At 34.9% G+C, this 21,607-nt stretch overlaps 3 protein-coding genes across 3 annotated transcripts; all 3 read left to right on the top strand.

The window, feature by feature from the left end:
- The first annotated feature begins 1,098 nt into the window (after positions 1-1,098).
- On the top strand, positions 1,099-2,324 carry LOC110105393 (protein PHOTOSYSTEM I ASSEMBLY 2, chloroplastic). Its single transcript, XM_020834874.2, has 4 exons — positions 1,099-1,343; positions 1,778-1,837; positions 1,938-1,984; positions 2,085-2,324. Exons 1-4 carry the CDS (start codon positions 1,221-1,223, stop codon positions 2,170-2,172), a joined length of 318 nt encoding a protein of 105 aa, XP_020690533.1. The 5' UTR covers positions 1,099-1,220; the 3' UTR covers positions 2,173-2,324.
- Positions 2,325-4,675: 2,351 nt separating this feature from the next.
- LOC110105394 (protein MAINTENANCE OF PSII UNDER HIGH LIGHT 1) lies at positions 4,676-16,144 on the top strand. Its single transcript, XM_020834875.2, has 3 exons — positions 4,676-4,928; positions 14,421-14,555; positions 15,496-16,144. Exons 1-3 carry the CDS (start codon positions 4,752-4,754, stop codon positions 15,937-15,939), a joined length of 756 nt encoding a protein of 251 aa, XP_020690534.1. The 5' UTR covers positions 4,676-4,751; the 3' UTR covers positions 15,940-16,144.
- A 1,313-nt stretch (positions 16,145-17,457) lies between these two features.
- On the top strand, positions 17,458-18,813 carry LOC110105390. The gene is made up of 2 exons (XM_020834868.2): positions 17,458-17,889; positions 18,008-18,813. Exons 1-2 carry the CDS (start codon positions 17,667-17,669, stop codon positions 18,532-18,534), a joined length of 750 nt encoding a protein of 249 aa, XP_020690527.2. The 5' UTR covers positions 17,458-17,666; the 3' UTR covers positions 18,535-18,813.
- Positions 18,814-21,607: the final 2,794 nt, after the last annotated feature.

The following is a 21,607-nucleotide window of genomic DNA, read 5'->3' as shown; positions in this document are numbered from 1 at the left end:
TTTTATGTATTAACAACTAATTTTTCCGATATTGCATAACATTGAGCCTGATGTAATAGGGAATGGTTGTTTTAAAAAAAATGCTCATCTTTTTTAATTCATTACAAAGAAAATTGGGTTCTAATGATTGTGTTGTAATTTAACATTTCTTAAAAACATTAAAATATTAAAATTAATAATTAATAAAAATTACTATTTTAATAAATACTTAAAATAAATTATTACATTAACATTTAATTATAATAATTTATCAAATTTATAATTAAATAAAATAAAATATTAAATTTATAATTATTTAAAATAAGCTATAAAATTACTAACCATGATTTTTTTCCTAAAAGTTTTAAATCAGCCGGAAAGTCGAAGGAAAATCCGTCGAAAAAACGCCGGAAAACCTACTTACACCCATTTGTGGCTTTGATATGTTTTGCTTTGTTTATTTGTAAGATAAAGATGCAAGGGTGAAGGGAAGCAAGTAGAGAGAGAGAAAAGATATATGTATTATTTCTCTAAAATTTTCATAATAAATTCTTGATATGGTGTGGCTCCATAATTTTTTCCAAGTTTTAGATTTTTCCACTTTAAATCCTAGTTTTTTTTTCGCATTATTTTCTATTTCTTTTTTTTTTTCATTGCATGGTTTTACTTCGCAAACATTTTTTAACTAATTTTACATTTTTTTTTAATTTGCTTTTTTCTTTCATAAAAGCATTTTCTTATGCCATGGTTTCTTTAAAGCATTTAGGGCATTTACAACCGACAAACTCATTTTTCACTCCAAAATACAGTAATACGTCAAAATGCAGTAATTTGTCTCCAACCGAACTCCATTTTCTAAGACCAAAAACATAATATTTATAGTATATTCTTTCACATACTTCATTTTATATAATTTTTGAATAAAAAAAAACAAATGGCCAAAATACAGTAATACGTCAAAATGCGACGTCAATATTGCTGACGCACTGTTCACATGCGATGAAATAACGTCAAAATTGCCGCTCGGTAGGGACGACGAAAGAACGACAAACGGGTGTTTGCAGTTCCATTAAAAATGCCCTTAATCAGGTTAATTATTTCCAGCCAACAAAATGCACGGCTCGGATTTCTTTCATTATCCGTATATCCAGCTTCTTCTCTTTGGCCTCAGCTCGTCATTCATCTCTCTCTCTCTCTCTCACTCTCTCTCACACACACGCACGCATATAGAAGAGAAGTAGATGGCCATGGTTTATTCGCTTACAAGAGCACCCTATCCCTGCAAGCTCTCTTCCTCGGAGTTACTTGGCACAAAAAAGGGGAGGATACATGCATCCAAATCAGGATCTTCAGCCATTAGTCAGGTAAGCAGCCAGTTTTTCCATGGAATATTAAGTAACCATTTGCATGCACATTTTAGTCTTTCTGCCTATTTTTCATAAGAAAATATAAATCAATTGACTAGTCCCAAAAAGATTCAGATGTGATGTAGAACAAGGAACTCTTCATAAAACATAATCAGAAAGAAGAAAGAATGGAGCGACAGTTCACAAAACTTTCTTGCAATTGCCTGTATATCTATTGTGAACTGCCCTTACAAAAGAATATAATATATTTTTAACTCTACAGATCAGTAATTTTTTCTGTTTTTGTTTGTAAGTTGTAACATTTACTGATCAAATAACTACGGCTGTCAATTTAGCTCGATTTTTCCAAACATTCTTGCAAGAGTGGATAATTAGCTCGAATTCAGTCCAGCTGATTAAAGAAGTTATAATATAATTATGGATGTCTGCAGACTTCTAAAGGTTGCAGGACTTGCCGTGGTCGTGGAGCAATTGAGTGTCCTGGCTGCAAGGTTATTCTTTAACTAGCTCTGTTATCCCCATTCCTTCATTAAAATGTAATTAACAAAACAAATTAGATTTCTTTGTATTGTAACATTTCATTGCATGCAGGGAACTGGAAAGAACAAGAAAAATGGCAATATTTTTGAAAGATGGAAGTAAGTTTCTTCAGCCATTAATTAGCAAATTCTACTAGAGTTCTCTTTACTCTTTGGGATTTTGTGATGTTCTCATGATGGTTATTTTTTGGGCTTCCAGGTGCTATGATTGCCAAGGGTTTGGCTTGAAGAGCTGCCCCAATTGTGGCAGTGGAGGCCTTACGCCTGAACAACGAGGGGAAAGATAGAAATTTTATGTATTAGATCTTTGTAACGTATTGTGATTGTAGTGAATGCCTGTGATCACTGCTAAGATATGAAATATTTTGTGAGCTCAGTGAAGGCCCATGTTAGTGATTCTAATTTGATTTCCTATTTGTTTGCTGAGATGCATCTTATACTTTGATTTTGCCCTAAAATAGCTTGTGATTAATTTTGGTATTTCAACAAGGTATGCTGTGACAGAAGCTCTTTATTTAGGCTTCATTTGGGACGGTTTTCTTCCTGATTCTTAAAGCAGCTTTTCAGTACTAAAAAGCCACTATAAAAATAGTAAAAAAGCCGTCCCAAGTGAAGCCTTAGTAAGGTTAAGGTGGGGTTGTGACTTTTGTACTTCATACATAGTGAATCATACTAATCTTGAGGTTTTAACGTACATCTATTATTCTAATTAGCAACCCTAATGATACTGATCTCAAAGCCGTTGGCATACATTTGTTTAAGTCAATACTAACCTTGGGGCCTAATCATACTTTAATCCCTTAATCATCCTTAGAGCATGATAGTTCAACATATAATCCAAATAGTGAGATGGTTTAATTTTTCATCCTTTGATCAGTGGCAGGGTCAAAATACTCTCAATCAAGAGTCATTTTGGTCTGGAGCAAAATTGATATGTGACATGAATTAATTATCCACCGCACATTTTGCTTATGTATCAATGTATATTTCATATTAATATTAGTGGGACCACCAAAAATTCAAATTAAATGATTTAGATTTAATTGAGTAATATTGATGTAGGAAAATAATGAAGTCATTGAGAAGATACTATTGAAGAGGGAAAGATCCAATGAGCCTAAATCTTCATCCCCAATGCAAAAAAGACCAATATGAAACCATATATATTACCCTACTTTAATAAAACATTCATTAAAACCTCACATCTTCTAAGGAAATACATAGATAAGTTAAGGGCTTGATAAGATGATGTAACAATTATCTTTCCCACCTGAAGTTCTCACACTTGTTTGCTAAGAACAATCTATTGAGTTAGTCTACCTATTAAAATAGTTCAAGTCCTTATGTGAACCAACTAAATCCAATGAGCCTATATGATATGGACATTTTTTTTACTCATATCTATCTTCCTTACTAATAGATCAAGAGCTCCAAAAACAAAAGGATATATTCTTATTTGCTTATAATTTCATGTACCTATAACGGTTTTAGAGGAGAAAAAAGGTACACAATATAGTGCTTATAAGATTTAAAAAAATAAAAAAGCTCTTCGCATTGTTTAGAATTTTTTTTTTATATCAACTACTTGCTCCATGTCAAAACAATCAGTCCTTGTAATTCATGTTTGTCTTGATGAGAGCCTTGCCTTATGCTTCATCACATCTAGAGGAGACTTATATGGGTCCTAAGATTCTCTCTTTTATTGGTATGGTAACTTGAGAGAGCCTTATAATCTCATTCTTTCTTGCTTAGTTACTTTTTCTCTTCACTTAACCACATGTGAACTACTTGAAACAAAGCCCTCTTTCATGCTATGTCTTTCTCATAACTCCTCATATTTCATATCTTTAAGAGTTCATAAAATGAATTATCACATGAGTTAGCTCAATATTGTTGAATTAAATTTAAACTTAAAGTCAATCAATTAATCAAAACTCAAACTCAAAATAAGCATGATAAAGACTAAGATTTTGTTTGGGATAGCTTTCTTGTTGCTTTCTAAAATGACTTTTCAAAAAGATTTTGTACAAAAAAGTTATTTTAAAAATCAATAAAAAGCTATCCCAAACGGAGGAGTCTAAAGCTAATTTAAATGAGATTTTTTTTGCGAGCTTACCTAAGAAATTATTGCACTAATATTTTCTTATTGTTCTTAATTCTAGCTGATATTAGTATTCTAGATGATATTAGTATTAACATGATATTAATATTAATTTAATATTGATAATATTAAGCACAAAATTATTCTAGAGTAATAATTTTTTTTTAATTTATTAAATTAAAATTAATAATTTTTTAATAATGTTCAGCACTAATTTTTATTGTTTAAAATTTACAATGTCAACACTAACTAATGTTAAAGAATATTACAAAATATTAATTTTAGCTCTCAAAATTTTTTTTTCCAAGCAAATAAGAAAATATGCGCTCTGTGATATTTTTCCATGCTTGTTGCAAAACTAGCAAGACGTGGCTCATTTGCATTCCACCGAAAAACCAGCCAAGAAGATGGATATTATTACCCCTGATTTTGCTCAACTAGAAGCAAGGCAATAAAATTTAAAAAATATTTATTTATAAAAGTAATATAATTATTTTTTCATTATAAAACTGTTTAAATAAATTTCGAATAATACAGTTAGTTATAACTCATGTATTTATTTTATTTTATTCTTATTAATTTAATATTGATTTATCTAAATATATAAAATTATTATTTTCCTAACTGATATATATAATAAGAAATTTTAGGTAATTTTATCAAAATAATAAAACAATTTCATAAACAATATTTTACAGACGGCGGTAGAGAGAAAGGAGAAGTTTTTATCCTTTATCGTCCTGTTCAGAAAGATTCAGCTCCGCCATGGCCTGCGCTTCGCAGTCGTTGATATCTGCGAGCAGCTGCGCGTTCTCATCTCAGAGGATTCTCTCAAAGCCTGGATGGCCCAAGAGAAAGACGGCAAGCCTCTTCTCTGTGAACGCTTCGTCCAGTACCGAAGAATCGGATTGCAACGTCGATGAGTGTGCCCCTGATAAGGAGGTATGCGCACTATCAACCCTCTCTCTCTCTCTCTCTCTCTCTTTTCAATGTATCTTATTTTAGCTTCTGGTTGCTTGTACTGATCTTTTTCATTTGGGATTGTTTCCCCAATCTTCTTTTAGGTCCACTCATGTTAAATTTCTTTTTTTTTTTTAATATTCTTGTTAGAAAGATTTCTTGTGTTTATTCCTAATTATAGTGTGAGTATCCTTTTGTGAATTCCTGCTACTCTTAGGGCTTGTTTGGTTGCAAGTTTTGGCCATAATTTAGGCTAAATATTGTTAAATGGTTTTTTGAGCTACATGAATCCTACTAACATCTTAAATTTTTATTTTCCTAGCGTTTTATTTCGGATTTAGTAAGGTCATGGGAAGTAGGATTTAGGAGATTTATACCACTTCTTCTCACATTGTCTATTCTATCTTTCATTTAATACTAAAATTTGAAAATATCTGTGAAGCAATTTACTAGGATTTAACATCGGAAATGCCAGATAGTTTTTTGGATTTAACACCTCCAGTATTTCCTGAATCTGGATTTATAAAATTTACTGAATCTTACTCGGATTAAATCCTACTTGTAGCTAAACATGCCCTAAATGTGGAACTTTACGCCTTGTAAGAGAAGGATATTATATAAGTATTAACATGCTGCTAATAACATATTTGAACTGCACACTTCTTATGGCTTATGCCACCGGTTTTAATCTTCTGCTCTGCTCTTTCATTGTTCTATCCAACAGTAACTTTTTAGATCCTAATTCTCTTATTTTGATTTTTCAGGGGAATTTACATACATGCCACTAAATTCTTTGGTATATATAACACCAATATCTTTATATTTATGTATATAACATCTTAATATCTAAATCATATAAAAAAATACCACTAACATTAATTTATCAAAATTGAAATATAGTTTTTCATGCATATATATATATATATATATATATATATATATTATGTGTGTGTGTGTGTGTTAGACCGGTCCACGCAGGACCAGCCCAGGCGCGCGCAGCGGAAGTGTTTTGTCTGGGCGGAGGCTGCTCGCCTTGCGGGAGCGTTTTAGGAAGAAATTTTGAGGAAGATTAGGAGATAATTTGAATGTAGGGACTATTTAAAGATTTCCTTTTGATTTGTATGCATTAAATAGTTGATTTTCCTAGGGTTTGATCATCTTGAATTTGGCTGAAAATTTGAGATCTCTTAGATTTAGGTTTTCTTTGGGCTATTGGCGTTGCCAGAGATTTGGGAGAGATCGATCTTCCTCTCGAATTGAGGATCAATTGTATCTTGGTTTCAAGTATTTCCTATCAAATTGGTATCAGAGCATCGATTTGGGACCTTAGGCGGCTGAAATCTTGATTTTTCAGCGAGCTTTTGGTTTCCAGAAGTGAGTTACTGAGATCCGTTGGGAAGAATGATGGCCAAAAAGAAGGTAGAAGTCTTGGAAGGCGAAATCGGACAATTGAAATCCGATTTGGAGGGAAGATTCTTCGACTTTCAAAATCAAATCACCTCCAACAATAAAACTTGGAGGAGAAGTTCACCGTGATTGAAGAAATGATGAAGAAATTACTTGAAATGAAGACCAATACGGCGACATCGGAAGTAAGAGAGACCACCGACGGCCATGACATGGGAGGAAATCCAAACCCGTTGCGGGGGAGGAGTAATTTGGAGGTGGAGATCCTGGAGGAGGAGAACGACATGCCCTCTCTAGAACCGCTTTCTAGAAGAGAGATGAGTAGAGGATACGACAAACGGGAGGTTGATTTTGTCGGAAGAAGAGAAGAATTTCATCGTCCATGTGCTGAATTTGAGAGAATCCAGCGTGGAGGTGCTGATTTTAAAGGGAGAAGGGAGGAATTTCATCGCCGAGGTGTTGAATTCGAAAGAGTTCAGAGTCGAGGGGCTGATTTTGAAGGAAGAAGGGAGGAACTTCGTCGTCGAGGTGCTGAATTTGAAGGAATTCAGCATCGAGGTGATGATTTTGAAGGGAGAAGAGGAGAATATGAAGAAGGGTTCGGGTATAATCGTCGGAGGGAAGATCGTGACAGTTGGGGAGCACCTCATCTTCGAGGGATGGGAGGTTATGGAGGATTCAGGGGACACGGGGGAGACCCATGGGTGAGGAAGCTGAAAATGCCCGTCTTTGAGGGCGAAGACGGCCATGGCTGGATCTACAAGGTGGAGCGTTACTTCGCTGTCAACAGGCTGACAAAGGAAGAGAAGCTGACGGCGGCGGGATTGTGCTTGGAAGGAAATGCTTTATAACGGTATCAGTAGCGTGACAGGAGGGTGCCCATCCGGAGCTGGAGAGTACAAAGATTGCTTATTAGAGCGTTTACAAACCGATGAGGGAGGAGATTTCTATGAGCAATTCTTTGCCTTGACTCAGGAGAGGACTGTGGCAAATTACCGGGACAGGTTTGAGTACTTGGCTAGCAGATTAGATCACATTTCGGGGTCCGCCAGAAGAGAATTTCATGAAGGGGCTTAAACCTGAGATAAGAACAACGGTCAAGGTGTTGGAGCCGAGGAACCTAGGGAAGGCTATGGAGCTGGCGCAGTTGGTGGAAGATCAGAAGAAGTCAGAAAGAGGGGCTCGAGGAAACTATTCAGGGGGATCTTATGGGACGACGACCACTCTTCTAGCACCCAAGCGGCCTGCTTCATGCAACATTAATAAGACCACCAGGGAGAAGCCAGTAGGAGGGAGTGAGGAAAATTTCAAGAGGATGACAGAGAAGGAGATGCAGGATAAGAGGACAAAGGGGTTGCGCTTTAGATGTGATGAGAAGTACATGCCGGGGCATAGGTGCAAGGACCGAACTCTTCAGGTTCTCATTGTCTGTGAAGACAAGGAAGATGAGGAGGGAGGTGGGAGCAGATCTGAAGAGGGGAAGCTGCACCTGGATGTGGCAGAAGTCTCTCTGAACTCTGTAGTGGGATTCACTCCGAGTCACACTATGAAAGAAAAAGGAGAGATCTCTGTTTAAAATTGCGCAATAAGAGGCGCGCCTTGAGGCTGCGTAATTTGACCAAAAAAAGCCTCGAGGCTTACGCAATTCCTCACATGACAGAGGCGTACGCCTCACCTGGTCTGAGGCGCGCCTCATAGGGGCAATTGCGCAATTCTGGGTGAGGCGTACGCCTCATAGAAATGGCCCCACCTACTTAAAATGAATCCTCTTCTTCCCTTCATCCCGCACGGGTTCCCTGTTTTCCGAAAATTTCCTTCTCTGTTCGCGAAACAGACGGCATACCGCACCGTCGGCTTCCCTTCCCGCCGCCTCTCCAGCCGGCGCCGCCTCTCTCCGGCGAAGTTGAAGTGTCTGGCCTCCCTCTAGGAGTACTCCACAAAAGATTCCCTTGAATACCCATTTAGTGATGGGATATGATTGCATTTTATATGTTCTTTGTACTTTGGGAGTTTTGTTAAATTAATATTTTGTGATTTTGTACATTGGGACATGATTTTATTGCATCTATTTTCTTACTTTTCACTATTTTATTATATCATTTAGATGTTTTTATTATAAGATAGAATATTGCTATTATTTACCTGCTAAAATCCTTAATTTCTCATTTACGCAATTCTGTGTCCGTGAGGCTTTCGCCTCAGACCGCCTCGAGGCTTACGCCTCGCCTCACGGACGAAAACCGCCTCGAGGATTAATTACGCAATTTTAAACCTTGGAAGAGATAGCTGGCCGTGAGGTGGTGGTGCTAATTAATAGCGGGGCTACCCATAATTTCATTTCCACTCAGGTTGTCAACCAACTAGGAGTGAAATTGGTGGACACCGGTTGTTATGGGGTGATGATGGGTATAGGGAAGGTGGAGAAAGGCCAGGGAATCTATAAAGGAGCGGTGTTGACCATACAGGGGATTCAAGTAAGGGGGGACTTTCTTTCATTAGAGTTAGGAAGCACTGATGTCATCCTGGGGATGAAGTGGTTGCAAACCTTGGGGGAAACTAAGGACAATTGGGGAGCACTCACGATGGAATTAATAATGGATGGGAGAAGGATGGTCATAAGGGGAGATGCAGGGCTATCAAAAGCCATCACATCACTTAAGACCATGGTTAGGGACGTACAAGAGGTGGGGGAAGATTATCTGGTGGAACTACACAGGCTGGATGCGATCAGATTGGAATAGGGAGGGAATGTTTCTCTTTCAGTGCAGCCCTTGGTTCAGTAATACATTAAGGATTTTCAGTCCCCTCAAGGATGGCCACCTCCACCGGAACACGAGAATATCTCCACCTTGAGGACAAGGTGGATTTTCGGGAGGGGAGTATTGTCAGACTGATCCAGCCGGTCCACGCAGGACCAGCCCAAACGCGTGCAGCGGAAGTTTTCAGCCTGGGCGGAGGTCGTGCGAGCCGCTCGCCTTGCAGGAGCGTTTTATGAAGAAATTTTGAGGAAGATTAGGAGGGAATTTGAATGTAGGGACTGTTTAGGGATTTCGTTTTGATTTGTATGCATTAAATAGTTGATTTTCCTAGGATTTGATCAACTTGAATTTGGCTGAAAATTTGAGATCTCTTAGATTTAGGTTTTCTTTGGGCTCTTGGCGTTGCCAGAGATTTGGAGAGATCGATCCTCCTCTTGAATTGAGGATCAATTGTATCTTGATATTTTATTCATCTACTAGTGAAATACAAGTCTTGACTTGAGTTTTCTCTCTAGTTTTTGTTGTTTTCCTGTGATCACCTGCTGTCCACCGCTGTAAACAGCAGTTGTTCTTGCTGTTTTACTTCAGATTTGGCTAGGAACTACTTGAAATCAAGTATTTCCTATCAACCCACAAAACTTTATTCAAGTTTCCTATAGTTTTTTGAGATCTTTTCTCCCATTTTGATGGAAAGTGTGGTCTTGACCGGTAATGCTCTTTTGCAATGCTTGTTATTCAAGATTATTTTGAAGGTATCCAGTATTTATGCTGCCTGGACCTCTGAAAAGGAAACCATGATGTCGATGAAGTACTAGGATTTTAGTTTTAGCCACAAATTGAAGAGGATGAAGTGATAGATTCTGAGTTATTAAATAATTAAAATTATGTAATTTATAAATTAAATTATTAAATTTCTGTTCAATTGAATATATGTTGATGTGTGTTAGTTACTGATTCATTATCATTTATATGCTTTCTTATAATAAATATTTAAAATGAGGAGCTTTGATGTTTTTTTTTTTTTGTAGATGGCATAATTTTAGTTGATGAGACATGAAAATATGCTAAAAGTTAACATGGGAGAAAATGTTTAGATGATAAAAAGCTTAGGATTGGTAAAACAAAAATTGAGGGCATGATATATAATTTTAGTGGCTGTAAGAGTAAGAGTAACAGTGATTAGTTAGTTTGATTAGAAGATAAAATGATACATAGTTCATATATGTTTAAGTATCTTTCATATATTATTATATCTATAGGACCAATCTTCCTCTTGATAAGATCCGCTCAAGATATGGATAAATTTCCCATTTTAATATGGTTGTAAATGAGCTGAGAAATATGACCTTGTTCAAGCTCGTTCATTTATTTTTTTATTTATTTCACATAATAGAGCTTTAATCAAATATAACTGATTATAAGTTTGATGCTATTAGTTAAACACTCAAATTTGACTCATGAATCCAAATTGACACCCGAAAATGACCTAACATGAAATTGAACCAAAATGTTCATTTTCGATTATATTTTACTATATTTTGATTTGGTTCGGGTCATACTTATCGACAACAAATGGTGCGACTTAGCGCAAAGTTTCCTATGGAGCCATAGCACATAACACATAGTGCGACACATGCTATATTAAACATGATGCATAATATTATATATTTATTATTAAAAATATGTATAAATATGAAGTATTATGATAGGAAATACTTGATTCCAAGTATTTCCTAATCACTTTAGTCAAAGATCTCACAGCAAAACTGCTGTCCACAGCAGGAAATCAGCCAAACAGTGGGAAAAACACGAGAAAAATGATAGAAACACGAAGTAAGAACTTGTATTTTACTAGAAGATGAAAGGAAAATAGCAAAGATACAAGGATCCTCTATTCGAGAGGAGGATCGCACTCTCCCAAGTCTCTAGAATACGATCTAGAGCCCAAATCAACAAGAAGAACAAGAGAAAACTTCAAAACAATCACATAACCCTAAACCACCCCATTACTCCCTACTTAATGCATACAATTCAAAATAGACACAAAATGACCTAATTGCCCTCACTTCCCTTCGTTTTGGCTCCAAGAAACCATTTGAAATTCAAAGGGGCCCCACCTCTAGCCTCCTTGCGACTTCCGCTCCTTTCTCCGCCCGCCTCCTTCGGTAGACGCGAACCGGCCCGCTGGATTGGGCCGGCTGGACCGGTCCAGGGAGGACCGGTCTAACATATTAATATGAAGTATTAAGAGTATTAAAAACATGTACAACAAATTGTTGATAAAAGCGTGCATTAGATATGCAGATAAATACATAGCTGAAGGATCATGAAGAATCATGGGTTGTCTGGAAGTAACATTAATGAAAATATTTCTTAAAGATTTACCTAAAATAAGTTTAACACCTCATGTAGCACTCAACATGAATCCATGATGATGATGATGATTATATTTGGTGCAATCTTATTCATATGCATTTTTGGTACATTATCAAATATTCTCTAAATTAGTGCTCAAGCTATATCATAATCACTTATTATTGTTAATTATAGTTAATTATTTTGTCATAAACTAGTATGTTCCCTCATTATTAGAATTATAAAAATGGCTCGATGGTTGGTTCGGTGTGTTATACTCCTATTCAACTAGTTGAGCCCTCACTTACTCCTAGCTAGGGCTGTAAACAAGCTTGAGTGAGCTTACTTCATATTTATACTCATCTTGTTACAATTTTCATTTATTTGAAATTGGCTCATGTTTGAAATTGTTTGTGAGCATCGTGTTCATGTTCGGCTTATTTGAATTTGAGTCAAAATCTAGCTAAATGCTAGCTGACTTTAAACAAATAACAATTTAAACATGATAGAATCATTCTATTTGTCTACTATATATGGGAAAATTTTGAGTCAAGATATACTAAATAATTTTTTGTTCATGAAAGTCTTTAAGACCCTTGGATTCACTTTGAGATGAATGCAATATAATTTACTTATATATTTCAATCATTTCAAAACAAATCCAAGGTTTTTCAAAGTTTATCACAATGATTTTTTTTTCTCAGGATATCCTGATACACAAATTTTTCTTTCTTTATTTATTGATTTGTTTTTTAGTCAATAATGAGCTAAACACAATTGGACAAGGCTCTATTTGTATTCAACTCATTAAGAAAATGAGCTTAAAATAATTATTCAATATCAACTTGCTTATCTGATGAATGAACTGCACATAAACTTTTTATCAAGCTGAATGCACGTTTTTTGAAATTGATAAGCTTTTTTGATATGCCTACTTACTCCAACTCAATGTTCATTGTTTGGCTAATGATGATGATTGCTGAAGATCTTATTAATATGCATCATTGGCAGCATGAACAATTATCAAATATTCTCTTAGTGCCCAATTTGTATCATTTTCACTTATTAATTGCAAATTATAGTGTACTATTTACTTATGAACTATGATGCACGGACACAGACACGGTGAAATGACACGACACGGACACGGGACATGGCTTTTTTTTTAAATATAGGACACGGATACGGCGTGGACACGACAATACATTTTTTTTAAATAGTGTATATATATTAATGTAATATCATATTAAAAATGACAAACAATAATAAAAGAATGATATGATAGCTTGTCTAACTTATAATATAAAATATTTAGTACAAAATATCTAATACAACCACAAAAATATAAGCAAATAATCACTTACTACAACATCAAGCATTCAAGCTTCAACTACTAGGATTAGCTTTAGAGGTTTGTTTTTGGTCTTCAATATCATCATCATTGAATATCACTAATTTCAACTCTGGTTCAACAAGAGAAAGATTTGTAATTGTACAAAAAGAGAGGAGATGAAAATACCTTCATTGCCAATGAAATGAAAACGAGAATATTCGATGAATGGGTATTAAATGTAGACGTTGATTTGGTGTTGTGGATAGGAAATAAGAAATTTATTTTAAATCTCGCCAAACATAAGAAATTATATATTTTTTAAAAAAATTATAAAATATTTAAAATACACATGTCGGACACGCGTGTCCAATTAGTTTTTAATATATATATTTTTTAATCAGACACGTTTTCGGTGTGTTCGACACGTGTCGGAGGAGTGTCGGACGAGTGTCGTGTCGGACACGGTGTCGGACACTGCACGCCTCTTTGAGGAGAAGTGTCGGTGCATCATAGCTTATGAACCAATCTAAGCCATCATTGTTGAAGCTATTAAAATAGCTTATTGTTTATGTTGGTGTGTTTAGCTCCAGTTTTACTTTTTTTAAACTCGTTTATTTAACAACATTTACACTAATATGGTCTTGTTTGATTTGTCCAACTTGATATAATTTAATTAGTATGTTTGTGTGCGTTAATGTATATATATATGTGGTGACATGTTTATTTTTTAATTCATATGAACTTTAGAACAATTTATATTCTACTCGAAAGAAAGTGAGCCAAACTCAAACAAAAAATTTCAATTCATTTGCTTAACAAACCGAGCCAAACAATACTTGAGCTTGCTCAAGCTTGGCTCGTTTATATCATTCTCACTTCATATGTTGCAGTATCATTCTCACTTCTTATGGTTCTTTGTTTGCTATGCAACTTAAATTCTGACTAAATGGCAGGAAACTAATCACACCCTTGTTATAATTTAATTAGTAACATTTCTTTTAAGTATTGTAATAAGTTCATATTTTTGTTTTATTTCTGGCCCAGTAATGGAACTATTGTCAAGCTTTATTAGCAGTTGATTTAATAATTGTGATCCATTATTGTATATACTGTTTTAATCACCAATCATTTTAGCTAATTAGTGTTTTGATTAGTGATCTAATTATTTGCTTATGGTAAATCGTTTAACTGACAAAAAATTATTATTTATTTTTTACCAACCATCTTATCATTTAATTCGTCTATATGCAAAAAAACTTTTTCAGAAAATCTTTAACATACTCCAAAGTTTAATATAAATGATTTGAAAATACTTGGCATTTCAAAAAATTTCAGTCCATCAAGCAATCACCACTTGGTGCATAATATGCTTTCCGGGTTAAAATAGCAAATATGGTAGCGTGCCAATTGCGCAAGAACAAACAAATTTGAATTATTTTCTGCCGTTGAAAACAGTGTATGAGATTCCAAACATGGAGAGTGTTTCTGGCCTCTATTCTCAGAGGTTGATAATTGTTGCAGTTGTTTTCTCCTTGTTTTCTGATAAAGAACTTTTATCTGGCTCAATCATGTAGCAGGGTTGCCCCCGACCTCCTTACTAATGAAAGATTTTTATTTCAGGTTGGAAAGGTGAGCATGGAATGGTTGGCTGGAGATAGAACTAAGGTTGTTGGAACTTTTCCTCCTCGGAAAAAAGGTTGGACTGGATATGTAGAGAAAGATACTGCTGGGCAGACAAACATTTACTCCATTGAGGTTGTGATTTGAACTGTTAAAGCTACGTTGTTTGCTGTTGAGTACATGTGAATTCATTTCTTCCCACATTGAAGCCTTAGGCTTTGTTTGGGACGGCTTTTTTGCTGCTTCTTAAAGCAGTTTTTTAATAAAAAAAATTAATTTTTATACTATAAAGATGCTTTAAGAAACTGTCAAAAAACCGTCCCAAATGAAATCTTAAACTATTCAAACGAACACAAAAGGAAATTTATATACTAAAATGTAAAATAAATCCTTGGTTATCAGAGTGAGGTTGCCATTTTTCATGAATGCATCATCTTTCTCAAAATGCTTGAGGATATCGTGCATGCCTATGCCTAGATTTTTCTTGACATGTATTCATCTATAAGATCCAAAGTGTGAGATTTGTTAGCAAACTTAGTTCCTTAAGGGCTTTGCTCGTACATAGAGAAAATGATGGAATTTGTTAGTTTAATCACTTTGTTAGGTTTAGATACAAATCAATGTGGATTTGAAGCTACACAAACCCGTCAGAAATTCATTTTCACGCTGAAAATGAGCAAAAACAAATCATCACATTCTTTCTACAAGCAACCAAAGGGACCCTTAGATGCAACCAATCCTTTTGTTTGACCAATAAAAGCAAATATGTAGTAAGTAGACTCTTTCAGATAAAATTTAAAGAATATTAACCAAAATATTTTTGTGAGTAAGATTTTACCCCACGTAGTGGGATAAAGGCTTGATGTTGTTGTTGTTGTTGTAACTTTAGTCTGATTTAGAATGAAGGGTGATAATTATTATCTCGTAAAACCCCATGAATTAGTTTTGGACCACTTCATTTATTAGAAGGGAATGCTACGACGGCCCACATAATCTACGATGCTAATGAATTTTGTAATCGTTTGTTGATCTGCTTGATAAACCTGATAATCTTTACTGGTTCTCCATTCCTCAGCCATCGGTGTATGTGGCAGAAAGTGCAATAAGCTCAGGCAATGCAGGTACATCAGCGGATGGCGCAGAGAACATAGCAGCAATCACTGCAGGTGTAGCTCTCATCTCTATCGCAGCAGCATCGTCCGTGCTTATTCAAGTCTACAAGAATGAACCACCAGTTCAGAGAGTGGATTACAATGGCCCTCCTTTGAGTTACTACATCAACAAATTCAAACCAGCTGCTACAGTGGAAGCTTTAGTCCCGCCTGCACCTGAAACCTCTCCATCCGTTCAAGCCTCAGTTCTTCCTGAATCTGCTTCCTCAACAGTCCAAGCTTCAATGGCTTCAGAATCCGAGATTTTGTCAGAACTGCAGTCTCAAGACAATGCAAATTTGGTTCCTGAAGTTCAGATGGAAGTGAAGGAGACTGTGGAAGCTTCTACTGGAAGCAATGCATCTTAGGTGATGACTTGCCGGGTATCATCCTGGCTTTCATGGATTTTGCATACATTTAAATGTATTTTCAGGTGTAATCTATAGCACACATTATGCAGTGATATGATTAAATTTGGGCTTCTTGTATACAAAAAATCATTTGCCTTCTTTTGTTTTTTTCTTTTTGCTGTTGTTTCCAAAGATAAAGTTGATCTGAAAGTTCTAATATCAATCCTCATGGCTCATCCCCACCCAAATTAGGGAAATCTCATGGCGTATTCTTGTGTTCATCGTTTTATGTAAAGAATTGCAGAGTTTTCTACATGTTTGCCTCTGTTGTATACTGTTACATATTGATTGATGGGCAAATTGTATCCTACAGTTCAGATGAAGTCAGAATGTGATGAGCAGACAGATGGTCAGTTGGATACTTGGATGTCTCTACCACGAGAAATTATTTTGTGCGTACTCCGCACGTAGAGGATCGTCTGTATGTTGCGTATGGACTATGTATGAACTGAGTATGAACTGCGTATTTGTAGATATGCAGCAAACATTCACTAAATATTCAATAATTACTCACAACTAATGATTGGCTTAGTATTTGCTGCATATATACAAATACGCAGTCCATACATCATCCGGACTATCCTCTTCATTCGGAGTTCGCACAGAATAATTTCTCCTCTACCACAGTTTCTTTCATATCTCATTATGAATCTGTTGTAATATTCAATAATCTGCTATATAAGACACATGTACCTCCATAAAACAAAGTTGAAAAAAAAAAACGATTATGAGAGCATAATTTATCCAAGTTGGAAAATTTTGAATAATTCATATTTATTTTCATTGGAAGCATCACATGAATAATTAATCTTAGTTTATTATTATTTTTTATTTGTTAGTTTATTCTTTATTTTTTTTATTTTGAAGACATGTCAATGATCAGAACTAAGAAGTTATTTCTTTGCATAAATGTTATATTTTATTTTTAAATTTATATTAATTTACTTGATTGTCATAATTTCAATGAAATCTGTCCTTATTTATTTATGAGTACAAGTTGGGTATATTATTCTTTCAATGAAATTATAAGTGTGAATTTTAAGGAAAGTCATCTTTTTATATCTGTGTGAGGCTTGATTTTTCCTCTTTGATAAATTAATTTCATTTTTATTTATTTTTATATGATCTGTTATTGGACAGTTTAGTGTTCTTGATTTTGATTAGAAAGTGATAATTAAGAAATATAATTTTGTGTAAATTGAATTTTTAAATTCTTGTTGAAATTATCTATTATTTATGATCATTTCATCATCAATTGAACTTGAAATCTACTATTTTTTATTTTCACTTAGAAAAATAAATTCCTTATAAAATTTATAACTTGGATTAATAGGAAATCTAATCGTGAGTACTCATCCTGCAAGAATTTAACAAGTTCATTTCTTTGTTTTTGTGTTTCCTGTTTGAGCAGAACAGGCATTCCGAACAACCATGTCCAATAAGTTGTTGGCAAATATTGGATAAGGTATCATGTTCATGGATAAGGTGCATGGTAGCCACGAAATGGATTAATTATTGTGCTACGATCATCGTCTGGAGATCAATCATAATGTGTCACATTAACCTATGCTCAATACCGAGGTTCGGTACTGCTAGGTACCGCAATTTGATAACATGACGTATTCTGATTGATTTCCAGATCACATTCTACAATGGGTCTCCGCCCAGAATAATTTCTCCTGAAAATGCATGGAGAAACAATAACACCGATCTTCTGTTTTGAATCATTCAGACTCATTATGGCTTGCATGGTCGCTTATCCTCCCACTTCTAGGTGGCGAAGGACCACCAGATGCTTCTTTGATTGGACCAAAAACCGCAGTGCAGAACAGCAGAAACCACAGCCTAAGTACCATGAGATCAGTCTCCCTTTCCCTCATTCTCTGCTCGCTAAAACTCACCTCAGAGGTAATCGCGGTTGGAAAGTGCTTATTGCTCTGCCTCTTTCTTTCTTTCTTTCTCCAGTGTCCAAGCTTGAAACTGTTTCATGGTGCATATTGGTTCTATATTTGTTGGTTTTTTTCAGGAAGGGAGCTCAAGTGCTGCTATTTAGCCTCCTCAGATGGCTTCAGTGCTAAAGACTTCCACAACCACTGTGATTTCAAAGGTCCTTGCGTGGTGATGGGCTACACTGACAAGAACTTCAAGTTCGGCGCATTCAGTCCTGAAGGATACCGAAGCACAGATGATTATTACGACACATTTGATGCTTTTTTGTTTTACTGGAAAGAAGATGAAGATGGGGGTGATGAGCCAATAGTTCTGTCCAAAGTCGGTGGCAGTGGCGCTGCGCTATTCGATTATGCGAGGGGAGGTCCTCAGTTTGGAGCCGATGGACTCCTGATTGGTCCGCCTATGGCACCGGTGATGGGAGGGTTCGCCGGACCTGATACCAACTCCGGCGTCGGAGATCTTCGGCAGGCGAAGTCGAGATTGGGTTTGTCTTATGCGAGGAGGGAGGATGGGAAAGAATCTCTATTTGGGGATGAGTCGAGGGCAAGTCTGGTTGAGGTGCAGGTGTTTTGTAGCCCACAGATAGCGAAGTTATACTAGCCAGGCTATTGGTGAGGGAGTACTGCTTATTCATACGAGCTATTTCTTACAGGAAATGTACTGAAAATTGTAGAAAGAACCTGAGTTAATTGGGAAAATTATTAGGTGCGGACATCGGATATAGAGATACATCCGGACATCCACTTAAAATTTGACATGTGGAGTGCATTTTGATTGTGCTTTTTTGTGCGCTTTATCTACGCTTTGCTTGTACTTTAGTTGCGATTTGACTGCTTTTTTATTATGCTTTTTACTGCATTTTACATGTGCTTTAGTTGCACTTTAATTGTGCTTCGGCTGCTATTTTGTTGGGCTATTTTACTGTGTTTTACTGTACTTTATCTGCTCTTTTGATGAGCTTGGCTTAAAGTTCCGCGAATACATTAATTATATAAAGTAAAAAATAAATACAACGTCCCACCACGTGTCAAATTTTAAGTGGATGACCGGACATATCTCTACGTCCGGTGTCTTCACCTAATAATTTTCCGAGTTGATTGGGAGAGTTTCATTATTCATAGCAAATATCACAATAAAAATCAAAAGAATTTCTGTTACAAATGGCTTGATTTCTTTGATAGCAAACGGCAAAAATCATCTGAGAATCAAAAGACACATTTTCCTAAAGAATGGAGAAATTTTAGAAGAAGACAACTTGAGCATTTCTTTGAAAAAGAATAATGTTAGAAAGATGTTTTTTTAAGGATCTTATAAATCTTTATAAACATATTCACAGAGATTGATGAAAATTAATTTAATATGTTGATAGAGCATAACATATAATTTTTAATTTTTATTGATATGATGGCCAAGCTATTTCATGTGAGTAAATTATAATAAAGAAGAGTGCTGAAAAAAAACTTAAAATTCAAGATTAAAAAAAATAATCATGTAAAGAAGCACGATAGATCAATTATACTTTAGAAAAACGCTTATGAAACTTACGAGATATAAAGATGTCTGAGATCAAAAGACACTCTCTATAGATACTGGACTTCGGCTACTGCTTCTTAAAACAGCTTTTTAATACATAAATTTTAATTTTTATACTAAAAAATTATTTTAAGAAATAATAACAAAACCGTCCCGAACGAAGCCTAAAATACCACAAATAATCACAACTATGGCTCATTAGAAATATAATAAAGGAGAAGTTAATTAGATTTGATCTTAATTTTGAGTTAAAAGATGATCAAATCAAATACAAAGAGTGCAACAATTTTGATTTATCCTAAGAGAACGCTCTGCCGTTTTGGGAGCAATATATATATATAAGAGGACCTCCAAAAGCATCCATTTAAAAGTTATCATCATACTAAAAAATTATTACATAGAAAAAATTCATGGATAATTATTATCTTTAACTTGACACTAGAGGACATATTTATAACTCTTTAGGTATTTATACTCAAGATTTTAAAATTGCATTTCACCTAATGATAAGCATGGATGAAATATTTTGAATACATATTGTGGAGCCCCTTTGCTTGAAACAACTTTCTTACTACTTAAAATAGTTATACAAAAATTTTAATTTTTGTATTAAAAAAACAGTTTTAAGAAGTAGCAAGAAAGCCGTCCCAAACAAAGCATAAAACTCGTGCGACAAAGAGGATCCAGATGCTTTAAGGCGCATCTTCAAAAGACAAGTCAATAGAAAATGATACAATAGAAGTTAACATTAACACTAACATCTGTCAGAATACAGTGACAACAGAGGCCAGGAGTTAACCCCCCCCCCAAAAAAAAATTCTCCAAAAATATGGCACGTCTAGATTGGATGTCCGGACGTCCGGTGACCGGACGTAATAATTCGCCTGTTGGTGAGGGAGTTCTGCTTGATTCATATGTAGTTCTTACAGGAAATGTACTGAAAATTGTAGAAAGAACCTGAGTTAATTGGAAAAATTATTAGGTGCGGACACCGGACATAGAGATACGTCCAGACATCCACTTAAAATTTGATATGTGGAGTGCATTTTAGTTGAACTTTTTCGTGTGCGCTTTAACTGCACTTTAGTTGCGCTTTGACAGTTTTTTTATTGTGTTTTATTAATGCACTTTACTTGCGCTTTAGTTGCTCTTTAATTGCGCTTTGGCTGCTATTTTGTTGAGCTATTTTACTGCATTGTTATTGTATTTTATATTCACTTTACTTGCACTTATACTGTGCTTTTGATGCGCTTGGCTTAAAGTTCCGCAGACACATTAAATATATAAAGTAAAAAATAAATACAACATGTCCCTCCACATGTCAAATTTTAAGTGGATGATCAAACGTATCTTACATCAGATGTCTTCACCTAATAATTTTCCGAGTTAATTTGGAGAGTTTCATTATTCATAGCAAATATCACAATAAAACTCAAAAGAACAGTTACAAATGGCTTGATTTCTTTGATGGCAAACGGCAAATATCATCTGAGAATCAAAAGACACATTTTTCTAAAGAATTAGAGAAATTTTAGAAGAAGACAACTTGAGCATTTCTTTGGATATAGGGTAAAAGGATAATGTTACAAAGAAGTTTTTTTTAGGATCTCATAAATCTTTATATACATATTGACAGAGATTGATGAAAATTAATTTTATATGTTGATAGAGCATAACATATAACTTTTATATGTTGATATAATGGCCTCAAGCAAAATTTATCCTCAATTCATTTAAAAGTTAGACTACTTCATGTGAGTAAATAATAATAAAGGAGAGTGGTGAAAAAAACTTCAAATTCAAGATTTTAAAAAAAATCATGTAAATAACTATGATAAATCAATTATACTTTAGAAAAATGCTTATGGAGCTTACGAACTACAAAGTTGACAAACTCAAACATGTTTGAGATCAAAAAACACTTTTAGTATAGACATTTGACTAAGGCTTCATTTGAGACCGCTTTCTTACTGCTTCTTTAATCAATTTTTAGTAAATAATTTTAATTTTTATAGTAAAAAACTAACCCAAAAAAACCTAAGAGACCACAAATTATCTCAACCATGACTCATTAGAAATATAATAAAGGACAAGATAATTAGATTTGATCTTAATTTGGAGTTAAAGATTATCATATCAA

Source organism: Dendrobium catenatum, unplaced genomic scaffold (genome assembly GCF_001605985.2).
Source record: "Dendrobium catenatum unplaced genomic scaffold, ASM160598v2 original_scaffold_156526, whole genome shotgun sequence".
NCBI lineage: Eukaryota > Viridiplantae > Streptophyta > Magnoliopsida > Asparagales > Orchidaceae > Dendrobium > Dendrobium catenatum.
This window is presented reverse-complemented; position numbering and strand designations above follow the sequence as displayed.